The sequence below is a fragment of the Delphinus delphis genome, chromosome 7 (assembly GCF_949987515.2).
Source record: "Delphinus delphis chromosome 7, mDelDel1.2, whole genome shotgun sequence".
NCBI classification, from domain to species: Eukaryota; Metazoa; Chordata; class Mammalia; order Artiodactyla; family Delphinidae; genus Delphinus; species Delphinus delphis.
In genome coordinates, this window is record NC_082689.1 from 93,870,623 (window position 1) to 93,884,093 (window position 13,471).

The 13,471-nt window shown below is 36.4% G+C and overlaps 1 protein-coding gene across 4 annotated transcripts in view; it reads right to left on the minus strand.

Moving 5' to 3' along the window:
- The window catches only part of RAB3GAP1 (RAB3 GTPase activating protein catalytic subunit 1), a 150,698-nt gene that overhangs the window by 24,557 nt on the left and 112,670 nt on the right, over positions 1-13,471 (minus strand). Inside the window, exons 20-25 of one of the 4 annotated variants that reach the window (XM_060016890.1) lie at positions 7,543-7,639; positions 7,342-7,445; positions 7,110-7,225; positions 5,496-5,598; positions 2,980-3,000; positions 365-2,137 (exon numbers count right to left, since the gene is read on the minus strand). In XM_060016890.1, the coding sequence (XP_059872873.1) occupies positions 1,901-2,137; positions 2,980-3,000; positions 5,496-5,598; positions 7,110-7,225; positions 7,342-7,445; positions 7,543-7,639 (678 nt within the window). In that variant the 3' untranslated portion in view covers positions 365-1,900. Of the gene's footprint in view, positions 1-364; positions 2,138-2,979; positions 3,001-5,495; positions 5,599-7,109; positions 7,226-7,341; positions 7,446-7,542; positions 7,640-7,919; positions 8,109-13,471 lie in introns of those variants that run through there. The other 3 variants (XM_060016891.1, XM_060016892.1, XM_060016893.1) reach the window with 3 other exon arrangements.

Consider the following 13,471-nt stretch of genomic DNA (forward strand, 5'->3'; position numbering starts at 1 on the left):
CTCTAGTTCATACCGTCGAGTTGACTGCACTCTCCGTTTTATAGCAATGTTACCTCAGTCTTCCCTACCTGATGGGAAGGTCACTGAAAGGAGGGAGTATGTTCGGTTTCTGTTTTACCTTAATTGCCTAGTACAGTACCTGATACGAAGTAGATACTTTAAAATATCTTAAAATCAACAAACACATTAACTATAATAAAAGTAAAATAGGATGTCGTTAAAAAAGGCACAAAGTGTTCCTGAGATCCCTGCAAGACTCAGCAAGCTGCAAATATTTAGGAAAATCTGAGACAGCATAAAACTAATTGAAATAAGAACAAAATGCCCACTGGAGGGGAGAAAAGAAGAGAAAATTAGCCAGAGAAAGCAACACCTTCCCTTTTATTAGATTCACAACGCCTTTTTAAAGTCCAACCTCTCTTTGAAAATTTTTTTTTGTTATTAACTTCCTCATTAGAAAGCAGACAAACGCTGTCCTTGAAAGGTATGTTTCTCCTTGGTACTGTGCTCAGTCCTCGGGCTGCACTGTGTGGTTTACCAGCAGCAGTCAAATCCAGCATCTCAGAGAAGAGTGCTGTGAAGGCCAGGAGGTAATCAGCTAGAGCCTCCTATACTACATACATACATACATACATACATACATACATATATATATATATATATATGCATATATATACATATATGTACACACATATTTACATTTTTTAATGAAAATAATATAGGGTTTACAGAGCTCTATTAATTCTTTAAAGTTACATAGGCAAGGTCTATGCTTCAGTATAATCATTTTTTACTTTGGATTAAAGTGGGAATTTTAGCCCTAAAAATAGATTTAAGATTACCGAACAGAGGCCATATAGCAACACAGACTTGATAAATCTTGATCGTCATATAACTAGAAATATGTTGTTGTTATCCTTATGCTGAGTGCTACACATCCCCCATCAATTATCTTCATTTTAACTATAATACAAAAGCAAAATAGTTCACTGAAGTAATCTTCTATTCATTACATTAGCACATATGCCAAATTATACTAACTGCACGATAATCTCTACGTTCAGAGGCTATATTTTTAGCGTGTGCTCATCTCTGCTTCATTAAATACTGCAAGCAACCACAAAAAAAGGAATGCATGTTGTACAGCAAGAGAGAGAACAATGATCTGCAGAGTGATATCTTCCAGGGCAACCAAAGACAAAACAAGTCAGAGAAACAAACCTTACGAGAGATATAAAACTAATTTGCAGTGACATTTAATATATAGTTTTTTTATCGGAAGGAATACATTTAAGTCACAGTTACATGGAAAAACACATAGACTGTGAAATTCCAGGCTTTCTCCTAGAATATTCAAAATGCTCATCAAAAGTCAATTAGTACAGTAAAGATGGCCACCAGGTGATTGAATAAACAGAATGTCATTTAGTATTTTAAAAACAGATTCTGGGAGTAGAAGCTACCACCAAAATATCCAGAAATCTGAGTTAATTGGTACTCTACTTTGCATACTTGATACTAATAAATATAATAGGTGTTTACAGAGACTATGAATGCAGGGCAATAGCCTAAGGGATAGTCATGGAAAAGAAGAAATGAACACAATCCTGCTGGAGGGAGTACACAGACCTCCTGCTGTTGTTCTGGTCCCCCCCATCCCCCAAACAACAAGGGCCATCTCTTTGGGAAAGAAATCTTTCAATAGCTGAAGCCCATTCCTCTGCCCCCACAAGACCCTAGACAGCCCAGTGTAAAGTCTCTCAGATGCTGGTATGATTCTTGATCACCAAACTGGACAGGTCCTCTTCATGGCCTCTCAGGTTCTGACTGGCACAAACTCCTTCCCACAGAAGGGGTTAGCACTGTCTGTGAAGCCACAAATGAGGGAACTCTAGAAGGATTAGAAGAAGGAGGTATCTGATGAAAAGGCACCTGCAAGCCTGAAATCCTCTTTGGTGAGGACACTGTACATGCGCTGAGGCAGAGCCCGGGAGTAGGGAGCGGGGCGGGGCACGGTCGTGCGCAAAATGAGCTCCCGGCCCGCAGCGGGTGGGAAGTCTGCTGCCAGGTTCTGCCTCTTCTCTTCTGGGGGGACCATCCTCTTCAGATCCTCCTCCGGCGGAGCCATGGCTGCAGCCTTGAAGAGAATCACATGCTAGTTCAAGAGCAGGCCGAATGCTAAACTCAGATCATTTTGAAGGACAGCTGAATAAGCATGATAAATACATTAAAATGTTCTACATTACTCAGTAATGCAGTCAGTTATGTTATGATTGCTCAAAAATCACAACACAGAAAATGCAAGAAGCTTGAAACACTGCATGAGCAGCCAGAGATTACAAATAAACTGGTGACACAGACAGAAGATAATGACTGCCAGGCAATCTGCTTTGGAAAGTGAGGGCCATATTCAGACATCTGATGAAGAGGGACAATGGAGCTGTTCTGGTTTCTATACATTTCTTCTAGCAATGACCCAAGTCCAAGTCTGATGTCCTCAGTCCAGTAAGGAAATGCTGCTCTCCAGAGTCTGGAAAGATGATTTTTTTTTACCGATTCTTTCAATTCTTTTTAAGGTTCATTTGTCAAATTAAAACTGAGGACACTGGTTTTGTTTGCTGGGTGGGTGACTAATGTAACGCGGAAGTGACAGAGGTCCATGAAATGTAGCAGTGGCCACAAGAGAAGTTCTCAATATTAAAGGCATCTATTTTTTCATTATAATTGAATAAAATACGTATTCAACTAGAGCTTTCATTTTAACTCTGATCACTATGTTTCTTTCACAATACCATCAATTTGGAAAAAAATAATTGCTTTGGCAATGGAAATATGAAATCATGTTATGCTAAACACCAGCAAGAAAGGTATGCCAAACCCAGACTGCTAAAGAGGTGGTTGGTTAGTCTTAATGATCTTATGAAGTTAGAGGGATGGGAAGGAACAAGGAACTATGAGGGACAAAGGCTATTTTGTTACCTCATCAGAAGATTCAGTCAGCTTGAGAAAGGGTGAGAAAAGAAACAGTGATGAAAGGGAAACAAGCAAGATGGTTGAAAAAGAGCTAGACAAGAGACTGCAAGATTATTTCAGAGACAGCATGCACTACGTTAAGGAACATGATCCTATCAAAAGAATATCAAGACAAAAACACACCACATACAACACACCTAGCCGTCCAACTGAGCAGACAAATCTCACTACTCATGCATCTGATGGCTAAAGAGGCAACGTACAGAGTGTCACTTAACGGGGAAATGATTCAGCAAAAATCTAGCTCTTTGCCCAAAGATTAAGATACTAAAAAAAGTACTCATGTCTTGAAAAATAGATAACCCAATGAATTTAAGACTAGATGTCTGACTTATTCAATTTAGAAAGACTAAGGCAAAATCCAATCAGTGGTCTGTTTGCTGAATTCCATTTAAATATGGATATACCACTGACAAAATCATGATGAAAGTTTATTAAAATGTATGATTTTAAGGAAAAGTTCTAAATATGTAAAATTACTGTAGGCTATAAAATATTTTCAGTGAAATTTTATAACTTTAAAAAAGTTAACATCTTGATTTAATAGAATTGATATAAAGTATCAATTATGAAAAATTATGTGAATAAATTTGAATGGTTTCTATTAATTAGCCAGATATTTAAAAGGTGAGTTTAAAAATGTACCAACCAGGTGCTTGTTATATGGATTACAGTCTGCCAATTCCCTAAAAACATTCACTTCAAGGTTTGAAAGTTTAAAATATTTTAAAATTATAAAATGTGGGATGAATGTACAATTTCAGTATCCATTAAACGGGATTAGCTATACAATGAGCCCAGGGAAAAGATGATACACTCTTATATTTACTAATGCAGAAAGATAATTACATTGAGCAGAAAGTAAGAACAAAGTAAACTATGTAATATAATCCTATTTTGTAAAATTTACATATATTTGTATATACTAGATGTTAAATGTTGACAGTGATCACCAGTGGGTAGTGAGATTAATGTGATTCATTTTTCAGTGTCATTAATTTTTCATTATAATTCTCTGTATTATCCAAATTTTTACAGTAAGACTTTACTTACAGTCTCAGGGAAAAAGCTTATTTCCATATTGGGGAAAATAATTTTGCTTACGTATTTAGAACAATGAGAGTGTTCTACTCTCAGCATTAAAAATATTTTATAAATACTTCAGATTTTAAATTGTCGTAACACACAGGTTTTAAAAAATGAAAGAATTTTTGCAGTATAAGGAAAATTCATATTGGTGTTAACAAGGAAATGTGCTTATAAGCGTTGGCTAGTAAACTGGCAAATATATCACAGGATGTGAAAACAGACTTGGTTCTGGTTTCATGCCAGAGAGAAAAACAAAATAAATCAAAGTAAGCATCTATTGTTTCCTAGAACTTTAATTTATAAGGAAATATTTGGTTCTTAACTTGAAATCCTTAAATTTAGCGGGCCACCCCATAAATAATCTCAGGTTTTAGTTCTTGCTAAAATTCCTATCAGTATATTTGGCTATGATTTTGAATATATTCAAATTCAATATATTCAAATTCATATATTCGATGCACTCCAGACCGACTCAAAGGAGATTATGAAGTTTTTATTCCATGTGTAAACCCACGAAAATTCTTTTTCTCATTTGACTGTGAGAATTATACCTTCAAAACTGGGCCATTCTAGTGTCATCACAGTGCTACATAAGGGGCACCCTGTGTTTAGTACACTTCAAAATACTTTTATCATAATCTTTAATATTAATGAGTCCTGATGTGAGAATCACCTACGGAATACCAGCACCTCTTAACCAGTAAACAAGATCAGTACAGAGAGAATCAACCCAAAGTATAACTAATACCATCCTCATAAAAATCCAAATCGTAACAGTTTTAGAATGTCAGAGGTACTATACGATTTTTAAAATTTTTATCAGTAGAGCTAATGACCCAGGGAAGTTTTCAAATTGAGCTTTCTTTCTGTGCTGAAGACTGTTTTCCATAGTCCTAAAAATCTGAATCTTGCTTTTCCTTCTTAGGAACCCTCTGAAGTTAGATCTCTTCACCATTGTAAGAATAGTTAGATTTACTAACTCCAAGCTAAGTTGTGAATCCAATGCAGTACATGGAGTTTAAAACTGGTAAAACTAAACTCTAATTTGAAAGTAGTAAACATTTTTTCCACAGCACAGCACTGGCCATTGCTAAACAAGTCCCTATCAGATTCGTTAACAAGGAATTTCAGGCCATTTTAACTTCTGAAATTTAGGTACTAAAATAAACTTATCATTTTATTTAAACATGTAAGAAAGCAGATGGATTTCAAAGACTAACAAGTTACTGTTGAGAGTCATTATTTCTTCAGTGTTCGAATCCAATGCTGTTATTAGCAGCTGTAGAATCGGCCATGTGTGGGAATCAAAACAGTACCTTACTGAGCAGAGGCCTGGAGAGATCATGACACAGTCAATAAGGAATCTCACATACCCTCTGAGCATTCACAAACAGCTTGTGAATGATCCTGCCAGCGTGTCCTCTTCCTGCACCGACAACTAACACCTCAGGTTGCTCCAAAAGGCAACTCACAAACCTGGAAGAGAGAGGTAATGAAAGGATAGAAAACGAGCTGCTCAGTTCACACTGGGTCAATCCTCCCTGATTCATTTCGGGGACAAACCGTCAAAATGATACTGGCAAACCCTACACCAAGGCTGGAGTGGAAATTTTTTAACAGGACAGATCAACATTTGGAATTAAAATCGACTCAAATGACAATCTTACTGCTTTTCAACTGTTTTTGTAAATTTTTTTAAAAGCCCATCTCTGTCAAAGTGTAAGAAAAAATATTCAGTCTATTTCTTTCAGACTATAGAAGATGCTACACTAAATAAAAGATTTTTAAAAATATTTTTAACAACAACAACCATGTTTAATTTATACAGCAAAGCAATGGTCCTTATTTCTTATTTTTGTTCTTTTAAGGTGTATGAGTGAGTGTGAGTGTGTGTGTGTGCATGTGCTTAAAATACATGTTTTGCTGGGCAAAGTCTCAATTGTAAGCTGTGCCATTATGTGCTGGAAACACTCTACTTCCAAGTATATCACAGACAACGTATGGTGGAGTTAAGAGAGTCGAAGGCACAGAGCCACCAACTCTGCACCACCTGCTCACTAACTCATACTGCTATCTTAGAAACAATTCCTGTGAGTAGAGCATATTCTTCTCATTTAAGAGGAAGGAATTTTCAAGAGCAAAGAAGGCTGGGCGAAAATTTCAACAAAAAATATAATATTCAAACAAGAACTTGTTAAAAGCTATAGCAAATGCCTTGTCATATAATATTAATTATTTATCATCAATAATGCCATTTCTCATGGAAAGACTGATGAAAATTTTAGTTATAACAAATTCAAGCTGCTCAAGTAGCTAATTTGGAAACACTTTATCACTTATTGAAACAACATCGTCCTTTCAAGTACCTCAGGCAAAAAATGGACAGGGACCCACAGTGACAGGATCCCTTCGAAATGGTCCAAATCTTGGAAGGAGGAAAAGACTGACCCAATCATTTGCCTCATCATGGAGAGGCCATCTGGTCACTCTTTCAAAACACATTCACAAAGCACAGAAGGTATGCACATTTGCTACCACAAATCTGGTTCAGAAGATTTAGTAACTCTTTAGTAAATCTTGTGTAAAAACTAGGAATATTCCGCAAAAATAGTTTCAGAACACCTCTGCCTGTACTTAAGGAACAGTGAGAGTGGAAAGCAAAGCTCTGGGGCCCTGCAAGTAACAAAGAGTAAACAGCCAGTTCCTCCACAGGCAACTACTCCAAGAGCGAACAAGGACACTCCTAGAAAGACCTGGAAGCCTTCGTTCTAAAAGTGGGAGGAATGGAAACACGTGGCAAATACTCAAGAGATATAGGAGAGGTCAAATCCTATGATAAACAAATATTTCTCTGTCTCTAGCCAATGCTTGTTACAAAAAATAGAGGAACACTACAAAAGATTCTCAATATTTTACAAAAATTTTCTAAAGAGAGTGGTGGCTTTTCCTATTTGCAGATAAAAATGAGTTAATCAGATACCAATTACCTTTCAAGATCTTCCTTTTCCTCCTCTTGTTCACATTTCTCAGTTCCAAACTTGGCTTTCAGTGAGCGGGCTCTAGCAATTATAGCTTCTACATTAGTAATTTGATGGATGATTTCCTAACAGTGCGAAAGGGGAGAGGCATACATTGGAAGACAGCAAAAAGCCTTTAAAAAATGTATCTTTAAAATAATTATTGCCAACTGGGGAGAACACTTGGAAAGATCAGACTTACTTCCAATTTCTTGTCTTCTGGATTGGGGAAGTGCAAAACTTTACTGGAATGAGATATTATTTGCTTTATAATCTTCTTAACTGAAGAAATGTTTTCCAGACTTTCTATTTTTAAAAATATCAAAGCCATCGTTAGATAAGTTAGGCAAAATCTACTTTTATTTTGGAAATGAACTAATGACTAATCAAATAAGACATTTACCTTCCTCCTTTACCTTGAGTACAGCTGCATGAATTACACAAGGTAACAGGTGCCTAGCAAGGTCTGCAGGTTTCTGTACTGCCAGATAGTGCAGCACCTGAAGGAGACATGAAGTTAGATAACTGATCAATGCAGTTGTCAAAGAATAAAGCAGCCATTTATTGGGTCGGCCAAAAGGTTCGTTCACTTTTTTCCGTGAGATGGCTCTAGCAGCAACTTAGTTTTCTTTAACTTCATTCGAAATAATTTTGTTAGATCGTATGTGACAGCTGTCATATCAGTGTGCATTTAAAGAAAGACTTAGCACAATTGGTGGATTTTTGTGTGGCCATTTTAATATTGAAGATGGAAGAAAAAAGGCAACATTTTTGGCATATTATGCTTTATTATTTCAAGAAAGGTAAAAACGCAACTGAAATGCAAAAAAAAGATTTGTGCAGTGTATGGAGAAGGTGCTGTGACTGATCAAACACGTCAAAAGTGGTTTGAGAAGTTTCGTGTTGGAGATTTCTTGTTAGATGATGCTCCACGCTCAGGAAGACCAGTTGAAGTTGATAGGGATCAAACTGAGACATTGAGAACAATCAACATTATACCACGCGGGAAATAGATGACATACTCAAAACATCCAAATCGAGCGTTGAAAATCTGCACCAGCTTGGTTATGTGATGTTTGGGTTCCACATAAGTTAAGCGAACAAAACCTTCTTGACCATATTTCTGCGTGCAATTCTCTACTTAAATGTAATGAAAATGTTCCGGGTTTGTTTTTGTTTGTTTGTTTATTTATTTATTTATGGCTGCATTGGGTCTTCGTTGCTGCACGCAGGCTTTCTCTACTTATGGCGAACGGGAGCTACTCTTCGTTGCGGTGCACGGGCTCTAGTTGTAGCACATGGGCTCAGTAGTTGTGGCTTGTCGGCTCAAGCGCAGGCTCAGTAGTCGTGGCACATGGGCTTAGTTGCTCCGTGGCATGTGGGATCTTCCCAGACCAGGGCTCGAACCCGTGTCCCCTGCACTGGCAGGCAGATTCTTAACCACTGCACCACCAGGGAAGTCCCAAACGTTCCATTTTTAAAACAGACTGTGATAGGCAATGAAACAATACGACAATGTGGAATGGAAGAAATCGTGGAGCAAGTGAAATGAACCACCACCAACCACAACAAAGGCTGGTCTTCATGCAAAGAAGGTGATGTTGTGTATATGGTGGGATTGGAAGGGAGTCCTCTATTATGAGCTCCTTCCAGAAAACCAAATGATTAATTCCAACAAATACTGCTCCCAATCAGACCAACTGAAAGCAGCACTCAATGAAAAGTATCCAGAATTAGTCAACAGTAAATGCATAATCTTCCATGAGGATAATGCAAGACCACATGTTTCTTTGATGATGAAACAAAAACAGTTACAGCTTGGCTGGGAAGTTCTGATTCACTGGTTGTATTCACCAGACATTGCACCTTTGGATTTCCATTTATCTCGGTCTTTACAAAATTCTCTAAATGGAAAAAATTTCAGTTCCCTGAAAGACTGTAAAAGGCACCTGGAACAGTTCTTTGCTCAAAAAGATAAACCGAAGGCACTTTTTGGCCAACCCGATGAAAGAGTACCACTGAACTCACATCTGTAACAAGGGTAGAGATGAGCTCTCTTCTCTTCTCTTTTCTTAGTACCTACCGCTGCTCAGTCAGGTAAGTAGCTGCTACTCCCAAAAGTAAGAATAATGTTACTGAAATCATCTAAGAACTTCAGTCCTTAATAATGGTGAATACTCTCATAATTTTTTTTTCCTACTTCCATATGTAATACATGCAGATTAGGAAAATACAAAGAAAATTAAAACCACCTGAAAATTATACCACCTAGAAATAATAATTGTTAGTGGTGGAGCATTTTCATTCCAGGATATTTTTAAGATTTTTGAATATACATAATATATTAAGTGAACTAATATTAAGTATGTAAAATACTGTTTTGTAACCTGCGTTCCTCAGTTAAGATTTCTAAACATTGCTAGTGACCTTCCTCTAAATTTTTTGGTTTTATTTTCTAAAATGGAAATTGTTTTATTATTTTTCTGATTAAAAAAAACACACAGAAAAGTATGTATAACACTTGGACCCTACCTTTAAGCTCTTAATTCAACAGCAGTAAAGAAAAAAGAAATATAATCTCAAAATATGAGCCTGGCTGATAAATGCTCACAGATCTCAAAAGTACATAAGTAAATACAAAGAAGTATAATGCAAAAGTTCTCTAGAAATCCTACTTCCTAAGGAACAACAGTTTTGTTTTTCTTCTCAGACTTATTTCTATAAACACAAAGATACAGATGCATATACAGTTTCTTAACAAAAACTCATACACAATTTCATAACTTGCTTTGCTCATTTAATGATTTATGGTTTAAAATTATTTGCCTTGGAGGGTTTTGCATTTTGAAACGTTTTTAAAATTTAAAAACTTTTTAAAAATACACATACCCAGAGTATTTTATAAATACAGAAAACACAAACACTCATTTATATACCAACGAGCTTAAGAAACAGATCACCAGTACTTTCCAAGTCCCCCTTGTGCCCTCCCTTCTTTCGTTTTTCTTCATAGCTGTCTCACATATGTACGTAGCCCTAAACAATGTGTTGCTTAGTTTTGTCTGGTTTTAATTCTTTGTATAAATGGATTGCTTCTGGTTATGCTCCTCAGTGACTTGTTTTTCATTCAGCATTATTTCTGAGATGCATAGATGTTAATACTGATACATGCTCTAGTCTACTCATTTTCACTGCTGTATTAAAATGCCCCCCCCCCATTTTTTGGCTATTAAAATAATGTTCCTGTCACATTATTTCATATGTTTGTGGTGCACATGTAGAGGAATTTCTTCAGGATATCTATCTAAAAATAGACAATGCCAAAATTATTATTTTTCAAATACTGAAGTCATATTCCAAATTATTTTACCAAGTATTTGAACAGATTTACATTCTTATATAGAGTAATAATATGAGCTCCCACTGTTGAACATCCTTGTTAACACTATTCCAAATGCTGTTTTCCTTAACTCACAGAAAAACAAATTTCCAAGAATACAAAGTATTTGTAAACCCTTTGCCTACATTGATTTGCTAACCTTTTACCTCATCTCTTTTATCACATGTATCTCTCCTCCTCTGTAGGTGCATAAAATATATACACACATACATTTTTTTCTGAATAATTTGAGATCAAGTTCCATATACGATGTCCCTTTAACTCCAAGTATCTGTGTGTATTTCCTAAAATTAAGAATGTAGTTAAACTAAATTAACACTGATCAAATACTTTTAATCTAAGCTATTATCCTTAGTACAACTTTGTCAATTGACTGAATAATGTCTTTTATAACCTTTTCCCACCACCATATGGGATCCAGTTAAAGATCATGCATTGGCTTTAGTTATCACACCTCTCTAATCTCAATGAATCTGGAAGTTTTCCAGTCTGTCTTTTATAACACTGACATTTTGAGTATAGTCATCCTCCCTTTTTTGGTGAACTAAATTCCATACTTTATTTCTATTTCCTTAGTTTTAAGGAATTGAGATATAATTTACATACCATAAAATTCACCACTTTAAAATGTACATTTCAGTGGTTTTTAGCATATTTGCAAGGTTATGCAACTATCACCACTATCTAAGTCCAGAAAATTTTCATTACCCCAAAAAGAAACCCAGTGGCCAAAAGCAGTCACTACCCCCAATCCCCCAGCAACTACTAAACTAACTTTCCTTCGCCATGGACTTGCCTATTCTGGATAATCCATGTAAGTGGAACCATGTAATATGTGGCCTTCTGTTTCTGGCTTCTTTCACTCAGCATAATGCTTTCAAGGTTCATCTGTGTTACAACATATATCAGAACTCCATTTTTATGGCTGAGTTATATTCCATTGTATGGATATACAACATTTTGCTTATGTATTCATCAGTTGATAGACATTTGGATTAGTTTCACTTTGGGGCTATTATGAATAATGAGGCTGTCAATATTTGTGTACAAAGTTTCCTTAGTTTTTATCTAATGTCCGTTTCCTATTCCAGGATCCCATCCAGGATATCACATTATATTTAGTAGTAATGTTTCTAGGCTCCCCTTGGATGTGACAGTTTCTCAGACTTTCTTGTTTTTACTGGCCTTAGACAGTTTTGAGGAACTGTTTTGAGGAAACAGTTTTGAGGAAATACCAGAGACAGTCTGGTATTTTGTAAAAAGTCCCTCAATTATGACTTATTTGCTGTTTTTCTGATAATTAAACTGCAGTTATATGTTTTGGGGAGGAAGACCAAAGAGGTAGAGTGCCATTTTCATCATATCATATCAAGATGTGACTTATTATCCCTGTTGTCACCCTTGCTCACCTGGCTAAGGTGGTGTTTGTCAGGTTTCTGCACTGTACAGCTACTCATTTCCCCTACGCTGCACACTGTACTATAGAAGGAAGTCACCGTGCACAGCCCACACTTATGCAGTGCAGAGGTATGCTCCATTTCCTTGATGGCAGAGTAGATTTAGAGTTCTTATGCATGGGAGATTTGTCTCTCCTCTCCAATTTATTCCATGATTTATTTTTATCACTATAGACTCAAGGATATTTATATTTTGATTATAATCCAATACTGTTTTATTTATTATTGCACAAATTGTTCCAGTGTTGGCCATTGGGTAATCTTTCAGTTGGTTCCTGTGTTTCTTTAATCTTCTCCCACAGTTGTGTGTATTTCTCTTTTTTTTAGCTCTTTTTAAAACACAGTGTTTCTCATTTGGGGTTTCTCTAATGTTTCCTCATTATTAGATGCAGATTATGCACTCTTGGACCAAACAGTACATAAGTGATGTTGGACTCTTCAGATTATCACATCTCAATGCAGACAATCTGCCCTTTATTGGTGATATTCATTTTGATCATTCAGTCAAGGTACTGTCCCATTTCTCCAGTGCATACTTACTATTTATTCCCTTGCAATTCAGAAGTATAATCTGTAAAGAGCCACTTTAAAACCATGCAAGTATGACACTCTTTACCCAGATTTCCACCTAGACTTAATATCTATTGATGATTCTTACCTGAACCAGTTACTATAAATATGGTTGTAAAATGAAGTTTCCAACTCCAATGTATCCTCTATATTTATCATTCATTTTTGTGCTGAAATGCCCTCCCTTCTCTCCCATTTCTTTATTTATCTACATATTATCAATGTGGACCCATGGGTTATGATTTCTATCCAATGGTTTATAATTCATTACTGTCCTTATCTGGCACTCAAATTGTCCAGATTTGGCCAGTAAGAGCCCCTTCAACCTAGATACTTATGAAATGCCGCCATCTTTAAAAAGCACTTCCTTATTTTCTGGCAACACATGATCTTCCATACATCTTACACCTTCCCTGCCCCAATCCTGAAATCAGCCATTTCTCTGAAGAAAGCATGGTTCCTTTTAGTAAGGAATGTTCTAGAAATCAAAATATATGTGCTCACTGCTACCAGGATGTCACTGCTTCTAGATCCCTACAGAAGTGAGCTAGGAAATGTATGCTTATATATATACATATGTACATACCCACATACCTATGCGTATTTTAGAAACCTATGAGTCCATACCAATACCTCCAATTCCAATCACTGACACTGGGTCTTCTGTGCCTTCCTCAATTCCACGTTTGCATCTCACTTCCACAATGAGAATTCTGGCTCCCAACAATACCAAATTACTCATTTGCTCAAACAATAATCCATCTACAAGTTTCAGAATTGCTTACCCATATCACTATAAAAACAAACGTAGAAAGTACAAGTTTAAGATTTGTTTCCTGTGGTCTCCCGCCACCCACCGCACCTGAGGGTATACAGTCAAACATATCTTTTGTCCATTAATTACC